The 27496-nt window shown below is 32.6% G+C and overlaps 4 protein-coding genes, 1 non-coding gene and 1 pseudogene across 7 annotated transcripts; 1 reads left to right on the top strand and 5 right to left on the bottom strand.

Annotated features, from left to right (window-relative positions):
- Window positions 1–410: 410 nt before the first annotated feature.
- On the bottom strand, window positions 411–4049 carry LOC131653557 (eukaryotic translation initiation factor 3 subunit B-like). Its single transcript, XM_058923742.1, has 9 exons — window positions 3738–4049; window positions 3386–3642; window positions 3137–3283; window positions 2591–2719; window positions 2352–2480; window positions 2181–2264; window positions 1981–2105; window positions 1696–1894; window positions 411–1573 (listed from the first exon to the last, which is right to left on the bottom strand). The coding sequence occupies exons 2-9, from the start codon at window positions 3482–3484 to the stop codon at window positions 1130–1132; spliced, it is 1356 nt and encodes a 451-aa protein (XP_058779725.1). The 5' UTR covers window positions 3485–3642; window positions 3738–4049; the 3' UTR covers window positions 411–1129.
- Window positions 4050–4190: 141 nt separating this feature from the next.
- On the bottom strand, window positions 4191–26256 carry LOC131653556 (3beta-hydroxysteroid-dehydrogenase/decarboxylase-like). 3 transcript variants are annotated; one of them, XM_058923740.1, is made up of 13 exons: window positions 26041–26256; window positions 8958–9174; window positions 8787–8876; window positions 8564–8697; window positions 8195–8365; window positions 7767–7892; window positions 7362–7441; window positions 6604–6802; window positions 6079–6190; window positions 5344–5518; window positions 4826–4982; window positions 4674–4740; window positions 4191–4578 (listed from the first exon to the last, which is right to left on the bottom strand). In XM_058923740.1, the coding sequence occupies exons 1-13, from the start codon at window positions 26053–26055 to the stop codon at window positions 4433–4435; spliced, it is 1689 nt and encodes a 562-aa protein (XP_058779723.1). In that variant the 5' UTR covers window positions 26056–26256; the 3' UTR covers window positions 4191–4432. The 3 variants fall into 3 exon arrangements, with proteins under 3 accessions (XP_058779723.1, XP_058779722.1, XP_058779724.1); XM_058923739.1 differs by lacking the exon at window positions 26041–26256 and adding an exon at window positions 9416–9548 and having other exon boundaries at window positions 8958–9212; XM_058923741.1 differs by lacking the exons at window positions 4191–4578; window positions 4674–4740; window positions 4826–4982; window positions 5344–5518; window positions 26041–26256 and adding an exon at window positions 5556–5747 and having other exon boundaries at window positions 8958–9409.
- Window positions 9692–11822, top strand: LOC131653559 (probable ribosome biogenesis protein RLP24). The gene is made up of 4 exons (XM_058923744.1): window positions 9692–9832; window positions 11087–11200; window positions 11282–11418; window positions 11651–11822. The coding sequence occupies exons 1-4, from the start codon at window positions 9752–9754 to the stop codon at window positions 11805–11807; spliced, it is 489 nt and encodes a 162-aa protein (XP_058779727.1). The 5' UTR covers window positions 9692–9751; the 3' UTR covers window positions 11808–11822.
- On the bottom strand, window positions 12913–12986 carry TRNAN-GUU (transfer RNA asparagine (anticodon GUU)). Its single transcript has one exon. It is a non-coding gene; the product is annotated as a tRNA-Asn (tRNA).
- LOC131645741 (eukaryotic translation initiation factor 3 subunit B-like) lies at window positions 21699–24717 on the bottom strand (annotated as a pseudogene).
- Window positions 25005–26439, bottom strand: LOC131653560 (3beta-hydroxysteroid-dehydrogenase/decarboxylase-like). The gene is made up of 5 exons (XM_058923745.1): window positions 26287–26439; window positions 25991–26086; window positions 25627–25783; window positions 25475–25541; window positions 25005–25379 (listed from the first exon to the last, which is right to left on the bottom strand). Exons 2-5 carry the CDS (start codon window positions 26053–26055, stop codon window positions 25234–25236), a joined length of 435 nt encoding a protein of 144 aa, XP_058779728.1. The 5' UTR covers window positions 26056–26086; window positions 26287–26439; the 3' UTR covers window positions 25005–25233.
- Window positions 26440–27496: the final 1057 nt, after the last annotated feature.

Here is a 27496-nt window from a genome sequence, read left to right as displayed (position 1 = left end):
CACTTTCTTCTATTAAACGCGTTACAAAATAGAAAACATGATTATAAAGCCCAATTTTTCAATTCTACTTTGCTTTTGACTAAGTCCAAATTCTTGACTAAATTAGACATCAAAGACTTGAGCAATATTAGGTTGAATCTCGCTTGATTATGCTGGTAATTGCACCACTCTACCTCGACTGTGGAATTATCAATTAGCTCTAAATTCTTAAGTCTACCAAAATATTGAAACCACATCTCATAATTAGAGTGTTATGGTGTATAGTCTTTCTCATAAACTACTCGCAACACTTTTTCCATATTTATGATTCTTCTTAATCACCAAACCAAAGTACTAATTTAATGCAACATGTTTTTTTGATGAAGAATTTAAAGCAACATATGATCATGTCACAAAAGTACCTAAAAGCTATATATATAGTATATTGAGGAGGGCCAACTTTTTCCAGTAATAAAGCCATTTTTTCTTCCTTTTCAATTTTTAAATCATAGCATATTTAAATCACAATATTAACTGGCAAAACATATTATAAAAACACTTAACCTACTTTTTGCTCATTCTTCTATTCTTTACTTTCTCATATGATGCACATTAAAGTTGACATTAATATAATATAGTAAGAAAGAGACAGTAGAATGTGAAGTTAAATAGAAATAATATTGTAACATAGTCCTGTAAAAAAAACAAGGTTGTCTTCTCTCCCTCCTCTCATTGATTTTCCTTCTAAAAATGAATGTCTCAAACATAATTTCATGTTTCAATGAAAATGCAGTGAATGTGTCACATTCCTCATCTTGTATATCTCAAAACCTCACCCCTTCAACACAAAACTCAGTCTCATCAATCTACAAAGCAACCCTCTCCAACAAAAAACACATGCTGATCACAGTTACTTGGAGCAAAAGCAACTCAAATCAAGGACTCACTATAGTCTTCAATGAAGAAGAAGATCCACTAGCTGCAAGAGTTTTCAGACTCAACACAAACTCAAGGCTTTTCAGAAAGAAAAAAGGATGCAAGTTGGTTGAAGTGGAACATATTCATCATGGATATTCAAAAGTTGAAGTCTTCTGGGATCTCTCAAATGCAAAATATGAAACTAGTCCTGAACCTGTTGAAGGCTTTTATGTTACAGTTTGAATCCTTTCAACCCTGCTAATACAATGAAGCGGCCTGCAGGAGACCAAAATAAAGCATTTGCCTGCTTTCCTTTCAGAGTAGTGAGCTTTGAAACACGACCAGTGTTCTGAGCAGTCCGCATAGAATAGATACTAATGTCAGGCTTAGGGTTGTCGCCGTGAATAACGGCAAATCTATGTCCCTTTGGCTCCCAAGCAAATGCAATGATCTTATCATTCTTATTCTCAAGCTCTAGGACTTCAATCGGTATGTCACGTTCCTTAATACGGAAAAGCTCAAAGCCAGTGTAAGTACTTTTCTTTGTCTTGGTATATCGGTCCACATTAACAGCAAGGTAATCCCCATTGCTCTGCCAGTACATCTTGCAGTCACTGACACTAAAAAGGTTTTTCTGTCTGAGTTCTTCTTTGCTGGGGATTGAAACAAGACTTACCTACAATATCGTAAAAGAACATAAATTTAGTTAATATAAAAATACAACTATTTAGTATAAAACTATTGAGTAGAAGAAAAACCCATGACATGACCATAAAGCCAAGGATAACAAAACTTTACCCTGGCAGGCTGGTTCCCACCTCCTGACTCGGGAACAAACAGTGAAATGATGGGATCAGTTGGTGACCAGCTGAAATCCATTATATTTTCAACCTTTAAGGATTTTTTGTCAACGAGAGAAAATGTTTCTGCCTCGTATACTGAAAGTACATTCTTCCCCATCCTTGCAAAGTACTTATCTTCCCTTCCACCACTCCATCTGCAAAGCCAATAAAACAAATTCATCACTAAATAAGGACAGTGAAAAATGCCAAAATATTTAAGCTAGATAGGTAGAGATTGTACTTGAAAACAGGCCAAGACACTCCAGTGACACCCCCGGTACCTCCGATAGCGAAATCATCAGCACTTCCCTTAAAATCTCTCATCACTTTACCAGTTCTCACATCAAATATATTTATTATAACCCTCTAGAGGAAGAAAGTTGATGTCAGACACAATGTCACAAAAAACTCAAAAGAAACAGCAAAAGAGAGGACACTTACATTAGCATCCCGGGGATTGCTTGGTTCATGGCTGCTATAAGTTACCAAATACTTCTCGCCAGGTGAAAAATCAATTAGCTTCACCTGTTATTTATATTATTATTAACATTAATTAATGTAAATAAAATAATATATAGTATAAACAACATAATGAAAAGCTCAAAAAAGGACCTGGGGATGAGCGTAACGCATGAGACGATTGAAGGTTGTAGCACCTCCCCAGACTGCTGCCCCCTGACGGTGAACTGTTGCCAAGTATGTGCCCAGAGGAGACCATTGTACAAAACTCTCAGTCCAAAACTGTAATTCAAAAAATATATGAACATTGTACAGGGACGAAGAGATTGATAATCAAAGGGCATTGATAAATATCAAATAATACAAAACATTGGAATATGATGACCACTTACTGCACGTTTATAAACAGGATCAGGCTTTAAATGCCTAGCATCATTCCACAAAACCTCCGTATCTGAACTAGCACGAATCACAAACTGATCTCGGGCCTTAGCATCAGTTAGCCATTGTTGGAGATTTTCCTGTGAGAGAAATGAAGGCCATAGATAATCAGTACTGATAAAATGCTAGTAGATCTCATGGCAAAGATGTCAGAAATCATGACACAACAAGTAAACCAATCATAGGTGGAATTCAACTAGGAGTGGAGTCCATTAAAAAACATGCAATTACCTTCATTTAATTACTATCAAAACAAAAGAAAAACAGAACCAGTTGTAAGCAAGGTGGTGCCTATATATTTTGGGTAAAAAAATTTAACAAATAGCCTCCCATAATCCTAATATTATAGTATCAAACTGTCATAACTCTCCCAAAACTAAACTAAACTAATGATATAACTACAAATAACAAATTAACAATAAATTTATGAAAGCATAAACTAAAGCAAAACAACAAATGATACAAAGATGTAAAAAATGTAATTCTATTATCATTACCCCTGGGGCATATTCTTTTCTTGGAGGAGGAGCCCACTCATCCGGCACTCTCATAAACCGGTCAAAATCATCAAACATACTAACAGTAAATATGTGAGAACGATCCAACTTGTATCCCTGGGCCTTCTCTTTCGCAAGCTCAGCTTCCTAAAATAACCATCCAAGTTAAACAGGTCAAATCAAATCAGAACAATCTCCATCCAATATAACCAAAACATTTTACTTAACCTAAAAAAACAGGACATTTACCTGAGGAGTATTGTACTCAATGAAGCAGTAACCAACTGTCTTTTCAGTGACAGGATCAACAGGCATCCAGAAGCCATCATCCTTAATAACACCCATCATCCTTAATAACACTCATCTGATTAAAAATCTTCCTAATAACACCTTCAAGCTTCGCGAATTTCTTTTTGGTAACAACAGGGGTATTATCCACTACTATAATGTTGCCAAAACCAGTATCAAACTCGAGATTCTCCTCTTGAAAAACCTCTTCATCATCACTACATCGCACACCGCAAACATTAGAATCAGTAATTTAACATTGCTTCCTAGGGTTTAATTTACAAAAAATAGAGAAGTATAAAAATATACATACCTCAATATGCCACAGTCTTCACCGTTTTTAAATTATCCAAACAACGGAATATCATTTTATTCCATTCCATTCCGCTCCGCTCCATCCGATTCCATCAATCCAAACAAAGCCTTAGGGTTTTGAAGATTCTTAAAAGAGAAACTGGATTGGGCTTGTCTTTTTTTATTTTAAATAATCCGATTTTAATTGTTGTAATCACAAAAATAAAGAAAAGGTATGAACAAACAAAAGGTATGTCTGTATATTCGTACAGAATAAGTTGGGTTAATCCATAAATGAACCATTAAAACTTATCATAACCAAGAACGTTAGAGACAAAGCTGGTTAACGTTCTGCCTTAAACTTAGACAAGCTTTTCACTTATTTCATCAATAGATTAACCGAGCTAGGTCGAGCCAAGTCATTCGAAATTAGAAATGTCATGCATTTCTTATTCATAAATAACTAGCTAAATGATACTAAGAAATATGAAAGTAAATTATGATTTATGAGCAAAGTTATATGACAGGTTTTGAATCAACCTACTCAAAGGTTGCTACAAAATTTCAAATTACATTACAATAATTGTACAATGATACAAAGAACTCGGACGTGGAGTAAATGAAGATGCATCAGCCCACTCATCTAAGAAAAATCTAGGGCTAGAAGCTATCAATCAGTTTTACCAACCAGAATCGAAAGAAGGAAAAAAACTATCAATCAATCTTCCTTGAAGTAAGAAACTTCTTTGTGATATCAGATTTCAACTTGCACCCAAAAGTATGTGTTTTTATAACTATGCTGTCAATGTCTTCCTCCTTCTTTTCATAAACGTAGAAAGCTATAAATGCTAAGGTAAGTCCTGAAACAAAGACAAGAAACAAACTAGTATCATTCTCATCCAAGCATTGTGAATTCAAATAAACAAACAGCATGAGACAGAAAAGGGGAGAGTACCTATAGTATACAAGTTATGAAGTGAAAATGCTCCCAGGAAGCTAAGAACGAGCATAGAGAAAACAACCTATTGATCACAAGGGAGAGATGTGTCACGTCTATGTAAGATTGACTACATATAAAATTTTGATGCAAGAGATTTTTGTGCATACCTTGAAGAACAACACCGAATTATTCCCTTCTGCAATAGATTTTAAAGCACTCACAGCAAAATTCCAAGATGAGGCTACTCTGAGAGCAATTCGATTTGACCTATCTTCTGATAAGTGGAACCATGATGGGGGCATTTTCTCAATAGTGTACCCCAATCTGAACAAGCATAAAATGCAACTAAAGTTAGAATTTGTAGATTTTGAGAGAGACAGATTATTTCCTAAGTAAGGAATTACTCTGCACAGTCAATTATATTTTTACACTATGTATATCATCTTAAATATTTGAAACTACATCAAAAGAAAACTATGAAAAAATATAAACAAATTAAATAAAGCAACACAGGTAGAATAACATATTTACAACACTGAACATAGTACTTCCTTCTAAAATAGGAGACACTTGCCAACAATAGTTACTATATTAGTAGTACATCATTGGACAAGTTAAAGACATTATGACAACATAAAAGGTTAATTGACAACCTGGTAAACTCGTTGGTAGACAGATTACTTACATTTTTGCAGGAAAAATGCCATGAACGAATAAACCGATTGATGAGTAAATTAGAAGCTTTGCAAGAGCAGTAATGAAGGTATTCTCAGATGCAATGAAGTTGACATATATTGCTATCAAGACTAACAATGTGGTGAAAGTTTGCTTTTTATCCTTCCAAAGTAAAGTGTCCGCAACTGCAAATTGTAGATCAATTAAAACTACTAGATAAATAAATGAAAACTGTAATACAACTCTTAGCATTAGCTAGTTACACTGATGAGTTTGTATAGTAAGTAGAAGATGCCAAAGTTGAATACACAAATAAGTGATCCCCGGTAAAAACGTTTAGGAATGATAATGGATTTCGTTAGAAATACCAGCTCCAGAATCTGAACTTTCCAATTGCTTCAGTCTTCCTAGAGACTGTCCGTCAAAAATATACATGTTTTATTACAATTTTAAAATTTAAAATGCAATGCTACATAACATGATAAGATATATGGAATCCTAAACTTCAACTTCCTTATGTTATATCTGCAATTTTAACCTAATATTTATCTTGGAATATGTCTTTCACACGTCTGAAATCTGCAATTTTAACCTATTAAGAGTTTCAAAGCCACTCGGCCTTCCAATAAAATAATCGAAGAGCAGTAGCCATGTGTCTACTTTACAACGGCAAAATCAAAACAAAAATGGCAATTCCAGATATCACAAACAAAGATGTTAGAGGAGTATCGTCGATTATTCATACCTCTTCCACTTCCAAGATAGACAGAAGCTTTGGAGGGACCTTCTCTTTTAGACGTAACTTGATTTTCAGCCCTCAAATGTGGGTATGATTCAATTGTCATCCGCAAGCCTTCCTGCAAGATAAAGTATAATCCCTTAATTACATGTGAAGAACACCGTGCAAAAAGTAGGGTTGACATATATACTCAGTGCAATAGACGTAATGCAAGAACCTTTGTTCCTATAAACATCATACATTTTAGAATCATGTCCCATACTTGATTTCTGAAACATGTTTAGATGAGTCTTAACTCCAAATTATCAGTAGTTTTGTGTTATTGAAATTAGTGAGCATCTCATTGTTTTTTTCAAAGCAAGAACAACAATATAATCACATGGTTCGTGCATGAAATTAGCAACATCAGACTTCGATGAAATTTCTAATCAACTTTTATGATTGTCACCATTTGAGCATCTCAATAAAGTTCAGAAGCAGAAATGTAGGGAGTTAAAACGGCACAAATACTTTTCTGAAACGTCACAGAACCTGTAGAGTTACAACGGGTACATAGCCAAGGCGATCCTTTGCTTTTGAGCTATCGTAAGATCTGGTGCAAGATAAGAGCCTTATTCTTGACGGGGTTAGCTGAGGCACCTTCATCCCATATGGGCCAAGAAGCCTATATATCAACTCTACCAAATGTGCAATTGGCATGACAACAAATGCAGGGATCTTTATTCTTGGCCTGCAAGTTACATATCTCAGATAACAAAGGAAAGATACTGACCGAACAGCACCATAAATCAATAGTTAAATTTGTATTTGTTTATTTGGAAGAAAAACCAGAAACGCATTCCTTATCCCTCAAAAAAATAATGTAAATGAGTGTTTGTTTATAATAGAAAACCAATATTCTCATGGGTATAAGAAATAACTGTTAAGTGTGAGTTAGGCTAAAAAACACAATCAAGTGCTTATATTAATTAAGGATGCATTTGGATAAATAAACAACTTAATTAAGAATGTATTGAATAAGTGCTTCTTATATAAGGATTTATGTATAAGCTATTTCTAAAATCAAAGTGTGAATATAGTTAAATTATTTTCATATAGCAGTTGTAAACTATAAGTCACCCTGGAGGGCTTATTGAATTAAGTTAAAAACAGCTAAAAAGATATCATATGCTATTTTTAGAAGTTCCCTCAAACACTTACACAGTTGTTAATGCCATAAGATAAACCCAAATTAGCTATCAATTGAAGAAAAAGAAAGATCTAAAGGTTAACAGTAAAAAAGAAATCACCTTTGATATCCAAGACCTTCCAAAATCAAAGACATGAATTCCCAAAACTTTATAGGTTCCATATTTGTGATGAAGTATGCCTATATAACAAATACTTATCAGCATGACAACACACTAAAGTAGTTGCTAAGTTTACTAAACTTAATATGCAAAGCTGATCATCGGGGAAAAAAAGTTTAGCTAGCAAGTATTTGCCAACGAATATGTTTTTCATGTTTCCTCATTTGTCCAAATAAAAATATTATACTTTTCGACATATTAGCATCATTCAATAAAGAGGGTATACCACTGAAGAATAAACAATGATTCATCGAAGAGCTTCGCTGTCCAAAACTTATTTTATATGTCTATTAACTTTCCCTTAAACACACAACTAGAACATTACTAAAAAAAGTAATATGGTACCTGTCCTGCAGCTTTTTCGGAAACGCTTCCCTCTGAAGCTAAAGCTCGATCAGCACATATATGGCCGTGCGCCACATTTTCAACATATGTGAAATCATATACATTATTGCCATCACCAATAATGAACTGGTAAGATTATAATATAAATCATCAATGAAAGGTTTAAGAAAGTTTCTGCTAATAAGTTGTTACACAAACACATTGGTCCCCCAACAAGTTTTTCCATATCCCTCTTCTTAATATCATTAAGAAAAAACAACAATTTTGTTATCAATCTAGTCCAATTTTGTTCTTGTGGTTAACTTTATATTCAATAAAACATATCTAGAATATCCTAATAAAAATGAAATTTCCATGACTGTTTGGTTAGTTATTTAAGCAATAAAAGACGTCAAACATTTACCAAAAGAACGAACAACAACATTTACCTTGGATTTCCCCGCCCTGGCAGCATCAACCAATGACGGTACCAAGAGTTTATCACCAGGTCCAAAAATACTGCTAGGGCGTATGCAGCAAGTTAGTAGTCCACCAGTCCCGTTAGCCTTAATAACCAACGCCTCACCCTCCGCTTTAGTTGCCGAGTAATGATCGTTATGCTGGAAACAACAATAGGATTCAAATCAAGATTCCAGACCATAACAAACATTTCAAATCTACTTCCATCCCAATTGCTATATTCCATCATTATCATTATAATATATGTATAATATAAAACCTCTGTCCATCCATCTCAAGTTCCAATCCAAGTCAAAAAAGAACTGAGAGTTGAAAATAATAGTAGGTAGAGTATATACCTTAGGTGGATAAGGCAATGATTCATTTCTATTATGAACTGCGTTAACACCGTCAAAAACAACACTAGGAGAACTAGTATAAATGAGTCTCTTCACTTTTAACTCCACACACGCTTCAATAACATTCTTTGTTCCTTCAACAATAACGTTAACCATCTAAGTTAGATCGAAAACAACAATTGTTAACACAACAATAGAATATTCATGTTTTTACAGTTTTTACCTTCAACACTAACTGAATAATGTAACTGGTAATTATTAATAGAAGAGTTCGGAGCAGCCATGTGAAACACAGATTCAACTCCTTCAAACGCTGCATCGATTAAAAACAAATTAACAATGATAATTATCAATCAATCTATGTAATCTATGTAGAAAATTGTTTTGAAGATACCTTTCAAGAGTTGAGCCTTATTGCGAAGATCGACGGAGACGTATTGAGCACGACCGGAGTGTAGAGCTTGACCGAGAAGGCCTAATTGTTCAGAGGGCTCGGGTTCAATGGTGGGTCCCAAATCGGCGATGCGTACGCAGTAGGTGTTTAATCGGATTAGCATTTCCACTAAATGTCGTGCGGCAAAGCCGCGGCCTCCGGTGACCACACACCACGCCTTATCCGCCGCCATCGATTGTTTGTCAGTTATGGATCCTGAAGTCGTAGAGAAGAATGAGTAGAAAGAGAGAGTGAAACAAAAACAGATCCAGCGAGAAATTTAGCTCGTGGAGTTCGTGGCGGTTAAGTGAGAAGGAAGGAAAAATCACTGATTTGATTTTTAATTAAATTGTAGGAAGCCCGTGATTTTTAATCAACAGCTACATCAAAACAACAATTTCTTCGTCAAAATTTCTCACCCTTTCCTGCGCCGCGAGGATCGATTTTGTCTCTATTTTTCCCTTGCAAAAGCCTAAACAAATCCTCGCTAAAACGGCGCCGTTTAGCAGCTTAATAGTTTTTGATTTAATTACATTCTTTGAAATTTTAATTTGTTAATTCCTCTTAGGTTATGTAACTGATTAGGTTTTTTCTTGTAGCTGCAGTAATTTGATTATATAACTAGTTTTTAGCATTATGCTTCATTTTATTTATCCTTTGCTGGTTTTGTGCGATGATATTAATTTATTATTAATTATTAATTTTGAAATTGGACAAATTTTTTTAGTTAAGCGGTTTTCTAGTTTGGAGGCACAATGAGATTGGAGAAATGCTGGTTTTGTTCTTCAACTGTATACCCTGGACATGGGATCCAGTTTGTTCGCAATGATGCAAAGGTAATTTTAATTTCACTTCATATCTTTGGAACTCTTTATGATTTTGTTCACATTAATTCTTTAATGATATATATTTGGAAATAGATTTAGGTGGTTTGGGTATGTAGAGATAAATATCGTTAGATTTTGCTGTACGGGGAGTAGATTAGATGAAGATGAGTTAAACAAAATTAGAGGTAGAAGAAGACCTAGAAAAACCATAAGAGAAAAAAGTTATTAAGAAAGATCTCGAGATTAACGATTTGGTTAGATGTATGATCACGAATAGAACATTATGACAGAAGTTGATCCACATAGCTGAGCCCATTTAGTGGGATAAGACTTGGTTGTTCTTGCTGTAACTTCAAAAATTTATGTCTTTTATTAAAAAAAGTTAACATTAAGTAAAAAACCACAATTTATTAGTTATTTATCTGACTGCCATAATTGAGTAAGATAAGATGAAGTGTTTATTAAAGTGAGACTCCATTGTCTTTTTTTGTTGACGTGAGAATGTATTTCCTTTGACTAAGTGTGGTATCAAAACGGAAGCACAGACACATAAATACAAATAGGAGTTTCATCAGTCTGAACTAAATCAAAATTGGATATAGAAAATTTTGCTAAATAATGTTCCCAGTTGATTTGCAACATTTATAATGAGAAACATGCATCCTTTGAAAACTGGTAAACAAATTGAGACAGTCCTCTAATGGAGGCTATATAATTGTGTTACGGATCCGAAATGGCATTGATTGTGGTCATAGAATATGATATTGCGGTCAAATTTAAGAAGAGCAGATCCGTTGCAAATTGTAAATTGATTTTTTATCGCCAAATCTGAGTCATTAGTGAAGCTGTTCCCAACAGCTGCAGGCTTCCATAACAGAACCAAATTTGTCTCTAATTACTGCAGAGAGGTCCTAGCTTCCCTCCTACTTCATCCTTGCTGATCAGTGTTTAATTTGCACCAGCCCACATACGGAACGCCTCTAACGCATATTAAAAACAGGGGCCTGTCAGAACCTGCAAATCATCTTGACAGTCTGCATTAGTTAGTTGAGCTGATAAATGCACCAGCCCACATGAGAGCGGCCCCAATGCATATTAGAAATAGGGGCTGTCAGAACCTGCATATCATCTTAACAGTCTGCATTACTTAGTTGAGCTGATAAATACAACAATGGAAGAATGAGCTAGCCCCACCACTGCTAAATTTCTTTTATTACTACAAAGCTTATTGTTTGGATTTTTGACATTCAATTTTTTGTGCAGATTTTTCGGTTTTGTAGATCAAAATGCCACAAGAATTTTAAAATGAAGAGGAATCCTCGTAAGGTAAAATGGACCAAGGCATATAGGCGCGTGCATGGAAAGGATATGACACAGGTTATTATCTTTGAAATTACATCTGTTTAATTTAATTGTCTTGGTTTAAACATATCTCTGAACTGTTTAATCTTATTTTAGGATTCAACCTTTGAGTTTGAGAGAAAGCGAAACAGGCCTGAGAGATATGACAGGAATCTTGCTGTTGATGTACTCAAGGCCATTCCTAAGATTGAAAAAATCAGAGTTAGCAGGGAGGAGAGACACCACAAGAACAGGTCTTTCTTTGACTTTTACTAGTATTGTCTACATGTCCTTTGAAAAGCTTTGCAATTGCAAGGGGTTTTCTTTTGGAGAAATGTTTTTTTTTACCCACAAATTTTGACATCGGCTATGTAAATTTCTCATGCTATATTCATTCGGTATCAACTAAGCTGTCTGGTTTGAGTGTGTCAAAACAACAACTCTCTTTTGTTTGGTTTTGCTGACAATTTGTAAAAACTTCAATAGGATGAAAGGCAACAAGGCGAAAGTGCAGAAGGAGGCAGCGAAGGAGTACGGGCAGAGCATCCATATGGTCAAAGCTCCTTCCGTATTACAACAGGAGAAGATCAAAGTCAAGGTTTCCCAACAACAATCAGAAGAGAATCCTCTCATGGAAGAGTGATTCTATCAATGTCCGCACTCATGTTATTTTGTTTTGTTTTCAGTTTAACATTTATGGCTATATTAGTTTCCTGTATAAGGCCCAGTTACCTGTGGCCTTGTGATCATTTATTTGAGTTGAATGCTGTAGCTTTTGCATAAATTTTTGGGTGAATGTTTGGTTTGTGAGATAGGGAACAGTTCTAAAGAAGTTTTGAAATATGATTTAAATTCTTGGACAGCATATTCAATCTTTTTCAGTATAAATTGAAAATTCCAGGTTCTGTTTACTCTTTGAAAATGTTTTGTTTAGATTTCTAAAAATCTTTCAATGTAAATATTTGAATGTTAATCAATTGAGAATTATTTTATATTTTAGAAATGACTAATTTTTGGAAATAATTTAAACAATATTTTGTTATTTTACAAAAATGCACAATTGTTTACTTTAAAACTAAAATCAATGCAACATTTAGATTTAAACCTAGTTTTATGTATGTAGTTGTATGTAAAGACGAGTTATGTAGGACTATAGGTGATCAAACTCTTGTTTAAGAGAGTTTAACTTTACCGTAAATCAAACTCTTATTCAAGAGAATTTAACATTACTATATCCTAATCTTAGACTGCAACCAAGACCACTAGTTAAATTGCAAAAAAGCTATTGTTTGTGACTGGTTTTAGTGGCAGGATATAATTTTGTTGGGGCATTGACCTACTTAGTTAGGTTGTAAGGACAGGATTCCTACCTTGCAACATAGTATACTTGAGACAGGATTCCTACCTTACAACATAGTAATACTTGAGAATGTGTTTATACCATAAATCAGATTGCTAATCTAGCTTTGCTCTAAGATCATTACGAAAGAGGCAAATATAGTTTTGTTAGGGCATTGGCCTACTTTGTTAGGTTCTCAAAGGACTCCTACCTCACAATATAATACTTGAGAATGTGCTTATACCATAAATCAGATTGCTAATCTAGCTTTGCTCTTTTGTCAGGGACCTTACAAGTTACAATGAGAATGCCACAAATCAGCATGGTAATCTAGCTTTGCTCTAAGACCATTAAAGAGGCAAACTGCAAAAATTAATGAGAGAAATATAAATAAAATAAAAACAAAAAACGCTAGAAGGAGGGGTTGAACCTCCGACCTTGTGGTTAACAGCCACACGCTCTAACCAACTGAGCTATTCCAGCCATTTGCTTAACAAATTCAAAGATTATATATTTAATATTTTGTCAATCGGCCTGCCTCTCTCACTACCTGTCATGCAAAAAAGGCCACACAGTGCAGACTATGTGTTATGAACCAGAAAATGCAACTCATAGTAACAAGAAGAACATGGAAATTGGATACTAAAATTTCAATAAATCAATACAATGAATGGCATGAATTTTTATATTTGGGAATGTGATAACACTTGCAGTAATGAAATATAAGAATAAAAAAGAAAGCTCTAGCTAGAAAGGACTACGCTCAGAGGGAGAAGATATTCAATTTCAATATGCTAAATTCCACACTAATGATTTCCAATCATTGTGCTATTTAAACAAAGTCAGTGGTGTACTTTTTGTGAAGAACCCTTGTCTTCATAACACATCTAGACTCCTGATTTTGAGGATCATGTTCCATCAGTCCAATTGCCTCATGAGAATCACTTATTTTGTTAGCATTTTTGTTCTTATTCATGATATTACTCCCCCATTAGAATTAACTTTGTCCTCAAGGTTAAACTTCAGATAATTGCATGAAAAGTCTAATCAATTTTCCAAAGTAGCCTCTGATGCTTATAAGTTAAGCCAATGAACTCGCACTTGTGGCACTTCCTTGTCCTGTTGGAGCCACTAGTAGCAATATCATATGTGAGCAACAAGAGAAGATCTCTGCCTTACACATCCTTGAATGATGCCATGCCTGTGGTGCATTGGAAGGATGAGTTGTAACAATACTCAGTCAAGTCGAGCAACTTTTACCATTTCTAAGGGACTTGTTTAGTGAAGCATTGTAAATACATTTCCAAGCATTTGTTAACTTCTGGTTGACCATCAGATTAAGGGAGGTGTTCTGTTCAAGAATCATAAGTGGAGAGAGTTGGATAACTATTGATCTTGAATGGTGACTCCGATCTCCTTTACAACGGTGTGAGGTGGACCTGCATGGTTAGCACTCCAACGTCTAAGTCAGTTCACGATTTAAGAAGAGTATAATGAAATTAGAGATCAAAGACTGTGTACCTTACTCTTTGCATGTGAACTGTTTTATATTTTGGGCTGAGTTTGATGAAATTGAGATGGATTGGGTCTTGGTCATTTAGACCTTTGGCCGGTCCAAAAGAGTTACGCCTAAGACTTTTCCAGGAACTAAAGGATCTGTGAGGAAGTCTTAAGTATCATTGACCGACCTCTATGTCTTAGTTTGGTGTGGAATAGAGCTGAATCACTTGGGATCAATTTTCTGAAGAAGTAATGGGGCACAAACACATTTAATACGGTCCCCTCGATGAAACGCTTCGCTAACCATTCTTGATACGTGTAGTGACGTGACCAACTAGGGTATGACGTAGTTTAGAGACTACTTGAGTGCACTAGAGTTGGCACATGTACCCGTGAATTAAAATTTAGCGGTTGATCTTGTGATCTCTATACATAGTTGGTCTTGATCCTTTAGCTACCATCGCTTATAAATAGAGCGAGTTGAATATTTGAAAGCTTTCACAACCTTTTAGCTTTCAAGATTTCAATTACTTTTCTAGAGAAACGTCTTCCTTTTTTTTTTTGAGAATATCACTAAAAGTGATTCAGAGGCCCGCTTAAAGTATTTGCCTTTTTCATTCCTCATGCTTCATCAATCTTTTCTAACCATGTAAGCTTGTAACTCAAGCTTCTCTTTTAAGCTTTCCTATTTTTTAGTCAAGATGAGCGATAACAATGTTGATTTAGTGAGTGATTATGAAGTCAAAACTTCATATGAGTCGTCTCCTGAATCTCCTCACCCCTCTTTTAGTAGTGACCACGTAGGACCGAGACTCATATCCATATTTGACGGTTCGGAGTCAGAAAGAATGTTAAGGGATTCCTTGAAAGAAGGAACTTCTTCTTCTGGGTCGTTAGACACCCTTATATCAAATATTGACGGAAGAATAAATCACGAGGACGTCCCAATGCCCCCTCACATCCCGTCAGAGGAGGAGATTAATGCTAACTTGCAAAAGAGGCAACTTGCCAACAATTTCATTCAAGTTCGTCTAAGGACTGAAGGTCGAAAGGCCAACGATGTTGAGGTGCTGGAACATTTGAATCTTCGACGATGTCCAATTACATTAGAGTATGACTGGATATATGTTGAAAAGTGACAAGCACTTCTTCGTCACCGAATAACAAAGTTGCTACAATACTGATTTTTTAATATTTAAAAATCAAAAAATTTCTATGTTTATGAGTTTTTAATTTTATTAATTTTTAAATAAAATTCAATTCATTTATAAAAATTGAACAACTAATAAGCCGGTTTATTATTAAAAACGCATAGTAACATAATATTTATTTTTTAAATTTAAATTAATTATAAATATATAAAATATATTATTTAATTAAGGGTAATGCTAACTTGTGTCCCAAGGACACAAGTTAAGAAACCTACTTTTACAAGTTTTGTTTTGAAAAATACAATAAAAAAATTAATTTTGTACTTTTATTAAAATTAATGTACAAATTCTAAAATATTTTTTCTTCAATTAATTCTTAACTTGTGCTCCAAGAGGCAAGAGCACAAGTTAGCATTACTCTTTAATTAATATTTGTAATTTATATGATTCTAAATAAATAAAAGTCACTAAATCTTTTATAGATCTTTTATAGAGACAAATATAACATAAGATAAAGGAGACAAATATGATTTTCTAATCTGTACAAACTATTTATACAGACGATATTTTTAATAGTGGTAGTTGAATATTATATTATTTTTTGTTATTTATATTATTATTATTTTTACTATTGTAACTTATTACTATTATTAATTATTAATATAGAGGCAATTTAATAAAAACTATTATTATTAGTTAAATATTATATTATTATATATTATTATATATTATTAATATTATTATTAATATTAATATTAATAATAATGGTTGAATATTATTATTACTATTCATTTTTAATGTAGAGTCAAATTAATAAATAATAGATTTAGAATTTTTGGCAAGAGTTGTTATCTTGATAATACCTGTCTTGGATTACAATTATAATAATTTTAAATTTATATATATTAAAATAAAATTAAGAAAAGAATAAGATTTGCTTGAGAGAAAAAATCACATATGACAACAATTTATAATATTTTTCATAAAACTTTTTCAATTCATTTTCATAATTTCTTCAAGATAATTGCTTTATTTTCATATTTTAATTTAAAATATAAAATATAAAATGAAATAATAACTTTATTAATTTTTATTTAAATATGTCGGTTTAATAAATTAATTTTTTTTATACGACACATGACATAGCTTTTTTAATTAAATAAATTTATAAAATAAATTAAATCTTTTTTATTTAAATAAAATTTAATTTAGTTTATATTTCAATCTTTTTATTAATTTTTAGATTTAGATAATAAAAATGTCACGTCGTCGAAAAACAAAGGGGCACTATGCCACTCGTTTTGTGAAATTCACTCGACAAAAAGAGTTGACTATGATAGTTTTGTGATAAATTGCAACTTCTTAACACACAGATCCATTATATAATAGTTGTTGTTGGGACAAGTTTAACACTTTTTAAATTCAAGTTTTAATTCCCAGACAATTCCCTAGTGGACCTTTACTTAGACCATCTCCAATGGTGCAACTCATTTTTGAGTTCTTTATGGGTCCCACCAACCATATCATCTCAAAATAATTTTTAATTTTTATTTTATTGGTGTAACTCTAATGGGTCCCACAACTTTACCTCATAAATTAATTTGATTGGGTACCACAAATTTTTAATAGTTGCATTGCAATGCAACTCTACTATGACATGGCAAATTGTTTCAATATTTAATTATTATATTGATGTCCAGTTAGAGAACTCAAAGAAAGATACCACCATTAGAGATGCTCTTATACGCAAGGAATATAAATATTATTTAAAAAGACCAATTCTTTTATTTGTTTATATATATAAAAATAAAATATTGCATCAAAATAAAAATGGACCAATTCTAATTCTGCCGGCTTATGTGAAGCTTAGGAAAATATAAGTATTTGTCAGCAAAAACTAAGTAAGGTAGACACGATACAATACAAACATTAAAATAATTATTATTAGATGATTTTATATGTTTATACTATTAATTAATGTATATATTTTTATTAAAAATATACTTTTATTAAAAATAAAGATAGAATCTTTCCACCTCTACTTTAAAATATTTTAGATTATTGAATAATTAATTATATATAATCAATTTTATTAATTTATTTTTCAAATTAAATTTTTTTACTGAGTCGACTAATTATTCAATTATTTTTAAAATTTTAATATTATTTCTTTATTAAATAATTTCAAATAAAGATATTATAATTTTTTTGAATACAAAAGTAAATATTAATAACTATATTTGTTAGTGTTAATTAATATCGTAAAGTAAATAATTTATTTGACGAAATTAGTGAACAGTTGAATTTAAAATCAACTTAGTTTCCTTGAGCGAGCTCAAGAAAGTTAAGTGTGTACATAGTTATTCTAATATTCTAATATAATATTATAATTTAAAGAAATTATAAGATTATAATTTAGTATAATATTTTTTAAATCTACTAAGATATACTAAGGTTATGAAAGTGTTAAACTCAATTAAAATTTAATAAAAATAAAAAATTTAGTATTTTATTTGTGTTATATAACTATTGGCACATAGATTTTTGAGTTAAACTCAATTAAATCTACTAAGGTATGTTGTATATTTTCACACACATAATAAATCAAACAAGTTTTTTTTATGCATTTTAATCTCTTTATTTTTTGCTTTACTTTAATTATGCATTTTTAGTTTAATATTTCAACAATCAAAATTTCATGCTTAACACTTTTTATATGAGTTAAATAGCTCACAGTTGAGAGAAACAATTTTTTTCTTCAATGGAACACTTTTTAGTTTATTGGTGCAATTGTCACATACGTTTGGAGGGCTGCAACACAATGGAAAGAAAATTCACTAATTATAAGTAGTCAATAGAACACGAGATCTCATCTTAACTCTTCCGTTCAATTCCATTTTCTTAATACTACCGTGAATTTCAAAATAGGCCACCCTGAATCTAAAATCCTCCTCCTTTCACTCAAATACTCTCCCAAGTGTTTGTAAGAATCACTTCTCTATAATTATCTAGTTCTTTTCTTCGTGTAATCATTTCTTTCTGCCGTGTCTATGGAAGAAATTATTAGTAACATGTTAATTGTTTCTAACTTCAACAATACTTTTAGGTTTAACAAAAGTCACTTCAAACGTTGAAAACAAAAGATTATCTTTTTCTTAACAATGAAAAATATATTTACTGTCTTGACTACGAACATATTAGTCGTGGATGAAACAACTGATAAAGTAGAAAAAAGAATTAAACCAAATAAAGAAGCATTCATATGTAATGATAACAAATATATATATATATATATATATATATATATATATATATATATATATATATATATATATATATATATATATATATATATATATATATATATTCTGAATGGTGTGATTGTCTTTTATTTTTTATTACAGTGCCTTTAAGACTTCCAAAGATATCTGAGAAGCTTTGAAATAAAGTATGACATTAAGAAAACTGGTGAAAAAAAATGATGTGAGGCACTATCTTAAGTAGGATTGGAAATGAATTGATTCGAGTCGATCTCGCCTCATCTTGGCTCGACTCGTTAAGAATTGGTTCAGTTCAAATATCGGTTCGAGTTCGTCACGAATTTTTTTTCCAACTCAAATTCGATTCATTAGAAGCTCACGAACAACTCGGTTAAACTCGTTAGGTTCAAATTTGTATAATTATTTTAAAAAATATTTTTGCTCACTTGAGAATATAAATTATCAATTAAAACCGCTAGATTAAAAAAAATATAGGGCTAAGTTTTAGAGTAAATGTTTAAACCTACTCTTAAAAACATTATAATCCATCTCATAAATAATTGAGTTGACTCATGAACCTAATGAGTCAAACTATATATAGTTCAAGTTCAGCTAATTTAGTTAACGAACTTAGTTTTTAGCTCATATTCAACTCATTTGATTCATGAACCTAGTTCAGCGATTTAATTATTGAACCGAGTTTTAAACTATTTCTGAGTTGGTTCGGTTCATTTCCGATCCTAATATTAAGTACTAAATAACTAATAAAAAATCAGTGGAGTCTCGATCCCAAAAAATTTAGAAGATAAAACATGAAATTATTGCTAAATGTATGAATTTAGATGAAAAACATCAAGTAGCTGTCATCATTTATAAATTATCCCCTTCTTAGAAGGATCTCAAAAATCTAAGACTAAAGAATTTTATTAAGGGAGTTTGACAATTCGCCTCTGTATGAAGAGGAACCTAGGAAACATGATAGAAAAAGAAAAAGTGTTGGTTTGAATAAGCAATAAAATTAATTCACTAGTGATATTATGAGATTCACATTTTTGGAAGCCTTGTTGAAATTGACAATGAGGTGGAGGATTTTCCCATGAATGCTCCTTGTTTATTTTTATTATATCTCTTAGGATTTCCAAATACCATCGATGAATTACATTGTTAAAGTGGAATTATGGTCCATGGTTGTTCACCAGCATAACCCAGTACTAGTTAAGGTCCCACAAAACCCACCAGGCGTGGTCCATTTGCATCATATCATGGAAATTTTGTTGCGCATTAGCCAAAATAGTTGGGACACCTACCCATAAATGTTGAATCAATTATTCTCTAACTTATCTTTGAATTTCCGCTGATGAGCCAAAGGTATGTCCTCCAACATAGGACATGTTGTTTGTTTACATAGTATGACCATAAGACGATACTTGATGCATTTTAATTTGTCCTTCTGCTTCAGGTGACCTCTTTTCCATATGCACATGTTCAAGTTGAATAATAACTTGGTTATAAGAATCATTTAGAATTAGGTTTCCCCCAGGGTTAGCCGTGACAAAAGTAGTAGTTTGGAAATAATAAGAAGTTAAATATACGAATTATATTAGACTTAATTAAACCTAGGAAGGTCAAACTGTAGTATAGATTGTCTGGTTTTGATGAACAATGCTTACCTGACATTTTCATCTTTGACATTTTTGTGCATTTGAAGGGACAAAGTTGTCATTTGAATTAGTTTTTTCGGCCTCAAATCCTTGATTTGTTGGATCTCATTGTGAAACATAGGTTGCACAATACCAACAAGTTTTTGAGAGGCTTGATATATGATATCATGAATCTCCCAGTTTAATTGTTGTGTAATGAAAGACATATAGTCATCACTAGTGGTACTTTAGGTGAAACAACCGTCGCTCTAGAAACAATGGAGAAAGGCATTGTCGTTGGCATGCCCACATAATGTAGAGGTTCATTTGGTGGTTGTTGGTCTGACCTCCTGGTAAATGATGGTGATTGTTAATCTAATGTTGGGGTTCTTTCCAGACCGCAAGTGCATATGCTAGACATAATCATGGTGATTAGAAATTTTTAGTGGTATGGGCCGTAGTGTGACACCGGGCATGCCATAAATCAGTTTGTCGAACTATGAAAGTCATACGAGAGATTCGAACTGATAGCTCTCAACAATGATTTTCTTTTTCTTCAAGCGATTATGCTACAAGGGAAAACTATGTCTCCGAACTATTGATTTCTTAACTTCTCCAAAGAGCATTACATATGTATACGGGGCAGTTTACTACTTGTCTAAGAAATGCACAAAAGTAAAAATAAAGAGAATACAATGTGGAAATAGATTGGTTGGATCTTTTGTTGAAATGTATAGAAGCATACTATTTATAGAGAAAACTATTTTATTGATCATAACATCATATCCTACAAAAAAAAGTTACTTCATTAAGTTATTTAAGTCAGTAGTGCGTGATTATTTTATCTATTTGTGGATACATTGTACCCCACATTTGTCTACCGCTTCATGTCCTTTCACATATTTCGTTGATCGTCTAGAATACATTGTACCCCACATTTATCTACCGCTTCATGTCCTTTCACATATTTCGTTGAGTGCACAACTTCCTTAACTCGTGGCTCTATTATTATACTTTCCTCAATTAAACACGATACAAAATAGAAAACTTGGTTATAAAGCCCTATTTTTCAATTCTACTTTGCTTTTGGCTAAGTCCAAATTCTTGACTAAATTAGACATCAAAGACTTGAGCAATATTAGGTTGAATCTCGCTTGATTATGCTGGTAATTGCACCACTCTACCTCGACTGTGGAATTATCAATTAGCTCTAAATTCTTAAGTCTACCAAAATATTGAAACCACATCTCATAATTAGAGTGTTATGGTGTATAGTCTTTCTCATAAACTACTCGCAACACTTTTTCCATATTTATGATTCTTCTTAATCACCAAACCAAAGTACTAATTTAATGCAACATGTTTTTTTGATGAAGAATTTAAAGCAACATATGATCATGTCACAAAAGTACCTAAAAGCTATATATATATAGTATATTGAGGAGGGCCAACTTTTTCCAGTAATAAAGCCATTTTTTCTTCCTTTTCAATTTTTAAATCATAGCATATTTAAATCACAATATTAACTGGCAAAACATATTATAAAAACACTTAACCTACTTTTTGCTCATTCTTCTATTCTTTACTTTCTCATATGATGCACATTAAAGTTGACATTAATATAATATAGTAAGAAAGAGACAGTAGAATGTGAAGTTAAATAGAAATAATATTGTAACATAGTCCTGTCAAAAAAACAAGGTTGTCTTCTCTCCCTCCTCTCATTGATCTTCCTTCTAAAAATGAATGTCTCAAACATAATTTCATGTTTCAATGAAAATGCAGTGAATGTGTCACATTCCTCATCTTGTATATCTCAAAACCTCACCCCTTCAACACAAAACTCAGTCTCATCAATCTACAAAGCAACCCTCTCCAACAAAAAACACATGCTGATCACAGTTACTTGGAGCAAAAGCAACTCAAATCAAGGACACACTATAGTCTTCAATGAAGAAGAAGATCCACTAGCTGCAAGAGTTTTCAGACTCAACACAAACTCAAGGCTTTTCAGAAAGAAAAAAGGATGCAAGTTGGTTGAAGTGGAACATATTCATCATGGATATTCAAAAGTTGAAGTCTTCTGGGATCTCTCAAATGCAAAATATGAAACTAGTCCTGAACCTGTTGAAGGCTTTTATGTTACAGTTTGAATCCTTTCAACCCTGCTAATACAATGAAGCGGCCTGCAGGAGACCAAAATAAAGCATTTGCCTGCTTTCCTTTCAGAGTAGTGAGCTTTGAAACACGGCCAGTGTTCTGAGCAGTCCGCATAAAATAGATACTAATGTCAGGCTTAGGGTTGTCGCCGTGAATAACGGCAAATCTATGTCCCTTTGGCTCCCAAGCAAATGCAATGATCTTATCATTCTTATTCTCAAGCTCTAGAACTTCAATCGGTATGTCACGTTCCTTAATACGGAAAAGCTCAAAGCCAGTGTAAGTACTTTTCTTTGTCTTGGTATATCGGTCCACATTAACAGCAAGGTAATCCCCATTGCTCTGCCAGTACATCTTGCAGTCACTGACACTAAAAAGGTTTTTCTGTCTGAGTTCTTCTTTGCTGGGGATTGAAACAAGACTTACCTACAATATCGTAAAAGAACATAAATTTAGTTAATATAAAAATACAACTATTTAGTATAAAACTATTGAGTAGAAGAAAAACCCATGACATGACCATAAAGCCAAGGATAACAAAACTTTACCCTGGCAGGCTGGTTCCCACCTCCCGACTCGGGAACAAACAGTGAAATGATGGGATCAGTTGGTGACCAGCTGAAATCCATTATATTTTCAACCTTTAAGGATTTTTTGTCAACGAGAGAAAATGTTTCTGCCTCGTATACTGAAAGTACATTCTTCCCCATCCTTGCAAAGTACTTATCTTCCCTTCCACCACTCCATCTGCAAAGCCAATAAAACAAATTCATCACTAAATAAGGACAGTGAAAAATGCCAAAATATTTAAGCTAGATAGGTAGAGATTGTACTTGAAAACAGGCCAAGACACTCCAGTGACACCCCCGGTACCTCCGATAGCGAAATCATCAGCACTTCCCTTAAAATCTCTCATCACTTTACCAGTTCTCACATCAAATATAATTATTATAACCCTCTAGAGGAAGAAAGTTGATGTCAGACACAATGTCACAAAAAACTCAAAAGAAACAGCAAAAGAGAGGACACTTACATTAGCATCCCGGGGATTGCTTGGTTCATGGCTGCTATATGTTACCAAATACTTCTCACCAGGTGAAAAATCAATTAGCTTCACCTGTTATTTATACTATTATCAACATTAATTAATGTAAATAAAATAATATATAGTATAAACAACATAAAGAAAAGCTCAAAAAAAAACCTGGGGATGAGCATAACGCATGAGTCGATTGAAGGTTGTAGCACCTCCCCAGACTGCTGCCCCCTGACGGTGAACTGTTGCCAAGTATGTGCCCAGAGGAGACCATTGTACAAAACTCTCAGTCCAAAACTGTAATTCAAAAAATATATGAACATTGTACAGGGATGAAGAGATGGATAATCAAAGGGCGTTGATAAATATCAAATAATACAAACATTGGAATATGATGTCCACTTACTGCACGTTTATAAACAGGATCAGGCTTTAAATGCCTAGCATCATTCCACAAAACCTCCGTATCTGAACTAGCACGAATCACAAACTGATCGCGGGCCTTAGCATCAGTAAGCCATTGTTGAAGATTTTCCTGTGAGAGAAATGAAGGCCATAGATAATCAGTACTGAGAAAATCCTAGTAGATCTCAAATCAAAGATGTCAGAAATTATGACACAACAAGTAAACCAATCATAGGTGGAACTCAACCAGGAGTGGAGTCCATGAAAAAACATGCAATTACCTTAATTTAATTACTATCAAAACAAAAGAAAAACAGAACCAAGTTGTAAGCAAGTTGGTGCCAATATATTTTGAGTAAAAAAATTTAACAAATAGCCTCCCATATTCCTAATATTATAGTATCAAACTGTCGTAACTCTCCCAAAACTAAACTAAACTAATCATATAACTACAAATAACAATAAATTTACAAAAGCAAAAACTAAAGCAAAACAACAAATGATACAAAGATGTAAAAAATGTAATTCTATGATCATTACCCCTGGGGCATATTCCTTTCTCGGAGGAGGAGCCCACTCATCCGGCACTCTCATAAACCGGTCAAAATCATCAAACATGCTAACAGTAAATATGTGAGAACGATCCAATTTCTATCCCTGGGCCTTCTCTTTCGCAAGCTCAGCTTCCTAAAATAACCATCCAAGTTAACCACGTCAAATCAAATTGGAACAATCTCCACCCAATACAACCAGAACATTTTACTTAACCTAAAAAAACAGGACATTTACCTGAGGAGTATTGTACTCAATGAAGCAGTAACCAACTGTCTTTTCAGTGACAGGATCAACAGGCATCCAGAAGCCATCATCCTTAATAACACCCATCTGATTAAAAATCTTCCTAATAACACCTTCAAGCTTCGCAAATTTCTCCTTCGTAACAACAGGAGTATTATCCACTACTATAATGTTGCCAAAGCCAGTATCAAACTCGAGATTCTCCTCTTGAAAAACCTCTTCATCATCACTACATCGCACACCGCAAACATTAGAATCAGTAATTTAACATTGCTTCCTAGGGTTTAATTTACAAAAAATAGAGAAGTATAAAAATATACATACCTCAATTGCTTCCTAGGGTTTAATTTACAAAAAATAGAGAAGTATAAAAATATACATACCTCAAGAATGTTAGAGACAAAGCTGGTTAACGTTCTGCCTTAAACTTAGACAAGCTTTTCACTTATTTCATCAATAGATTAACCGAGCTAGGTCGAGCCAAGTCATTCGAAATTAGAAATGTCATGCATTTCTTATTCATAAATAACTAGCTAAATGATACTAAGAAATATGAAAGTAAATTATGATTTATGAGCAAAGTTATATGACAGGTTTTGAATCAACCTACTCAAAGGTTGCTACAAAATTTCAAATTACATTACAATAATTGTACAATGATACAAAGAACTCGGACGTGGAGTAAATGAAGATACATCAGCCCACTCATCTAAGAAAAATCTAGGGCTAGAAGCTATCAATCAGTTTTACCAACCAGAATCGAAAGAAGGAAAAAAACTATCAATCAATCTTCCTTGAAGTAAGAAACTTCTTTGTGATATCAGATTTCAACTTGCACCCAAAAGTATGTGTTTTTATAACTATGCTGTCAATGTCTTCCTCCTTCTTTTCATAAACGTAGAAAGCTATAAATGCTAAGGTAAGTCCTGAAACAAAGACAAGAAACAAACTAGTATCATTCTCATCCAAGCATTGTGAATTCAAATAAACAAACAACATGAGACAGAAAAGGGGAGAGTACCTATAGTATACAAGTTATGAAGTGAAAATGCTCCCAGGAAGCTAAGAACGAGCATAGAGAAAACAACCTATTGATCACAAGGGAGAGATGTGTCACGTCTATGTAAGATTGACTACATATAAAATTTTGATGCAAGAGATTTTTGTGCATACCTTGAAGAACAACACCGAATTATTCCCTTCTGCAATAGATTTTAAAGCACTCACAGCAAAATTCCAAGATGAGGCTACTCTGAGAGCAATTCGATTTGACCTATCTTCTGATAAGTGGAACCATGATGGGGGCATTTTCTCAATAGTGTACCCCAATCTGAACAAGCATAAAATGCAACTAAAGTTAGAATTTGTAGATTTTGAGAGAGACAGATTATTTCCTAAGTAAGGAATTACTCTGCACAGTCAATTATATTTTTACACTATGTATATCATCTTAAATATTTGAAACTACATCAAAAGAAAACTATGAAAAAATATAAACAAATTAAATAAAGCAACACAGGTAGAATAACATATTTACAACACTGAACATGATGGGGGCATTTTCTCAATAGTGACCACACACCACGCCTCATCCGCCGCCATCGATTGGAATATTGTTTGTCAGTTATGGATCCTGAAGTCGTAGAGAAGAATGAGTAGAAAGAGAGAGTGAAACAAAAACATATCCAGTGAGAAATTTAGCTCGTGGAGTTCGTGGCGGTTAAGTGAGAAGGAAGAATCAGAATAAGAATCGAATAGAAATAACAACAGATACACATACATCGGTACAGATCTGTAGAATATATACGATAATGAGAGGATTGAGATACTCACAGTTTGCGGCGGTTTCGTTCATACGGTGATGGAGGCGCTGCGTGCAATTTCCGACGAGCTTTTGGTTTTCACGGCGAAAGGAGATGAGTGGGAGAAAGCGTGAAACGCTACTGATAAGTTTTGTTGTTTTAGGGTTTTGAAGATTCTTAAAAGAGAAACTGGATTGGGCTTGTCTTTTTTTATTTTAAATAATCCGATTTTAATTGTTGTAATCACAAAAATAAAGAAAATAAATAAGTGTGGATTTGATTTGCTAAAAAAACAAGAGATTAGACAAGACAGCATACTCTATTCGGCAAAAATATATAAGAAGGGACATTACAAAAATATAAATTTGTGTCCCTTAGTATATTATGAGACAATTTTTTTTTTTGTCTCAAACACATATTATTAGAAAATATTAAAATATTATTTTTTATATTTTTATTTAATATTTTAATGTATAAATATAATATTAATATTTTATTAAATTTATTAATAAAAAATATTATAATGAGATTATATATTTTTGTATGATACATACACTTATTAGATAAATTAGAGTAAATAAAATTTTATTTTCATCGTTTTTCTTCTCGTTTTTATTATTTAATATTTTGATTTATGAATATAAATATTTTATAAATTTATAAAAAATATTAAAGTAAGATTTATATTATTTGATATTTAAATATATTAAATAAAATAGATAAAAAATTGTCAAATGCGTCAGATCGTCAAACAAGATACAATATAAAAAATTATTTTATTCTGTTAATACTGTTTAGTGTTATGTCCAATACTTTTTATTTTAGAAATTAAACACACCCAAAATCTTTTTATAACAAGAAGAAATATTTATCCATGCTAATATATACTATATAGTACGTTTTATATTTTGTTTTCACAAAAAGTATAAAATTGATATTAATCTTAGTTTCATGGTGGAATATTCACAAACAATTTTATCTTAAGATAGATTTTATCTTAAAATGTATAAGATTAAAATATTTAGTTGTTTATTATTTTTGAAAATTAAATTAGGTTTTGAATTTTTTTGTTAAAATGAATTTTTTATCTAATAGTTGTATTAAGTCATAATAGTATAGTAAGATAAATAACTTTTATTATTATCTAAAATATGTGCGCGTGTGTGATCTAACGGTAAAATGTTTAAATCTTAAGAGTGTCACTCAAATTCAAATCCTACTAGATACAGATTATATATTAA

Source organism: Vicia villosa, linkage group LG2, assembly GCF_029867415.1.
Source record: "Vicia villosa cultivar HV-30 ecotype Madison, WI linkage group LG2, Vvil1.0, whole genome shotgun sequence".
In the NCBI taxonomy this organism is placed as follows: Eukaryota; Viridiplantae; Streptophyta; class Magnoliopsida; order Fabales; family Fabaceae; genus Vicia; species Vicia villosa.
The sequence above is the reverse complement of the archived record's forward strand: the minus strand, read 5'-3'. Positions and strand labels throughout refer to the sequence as shown.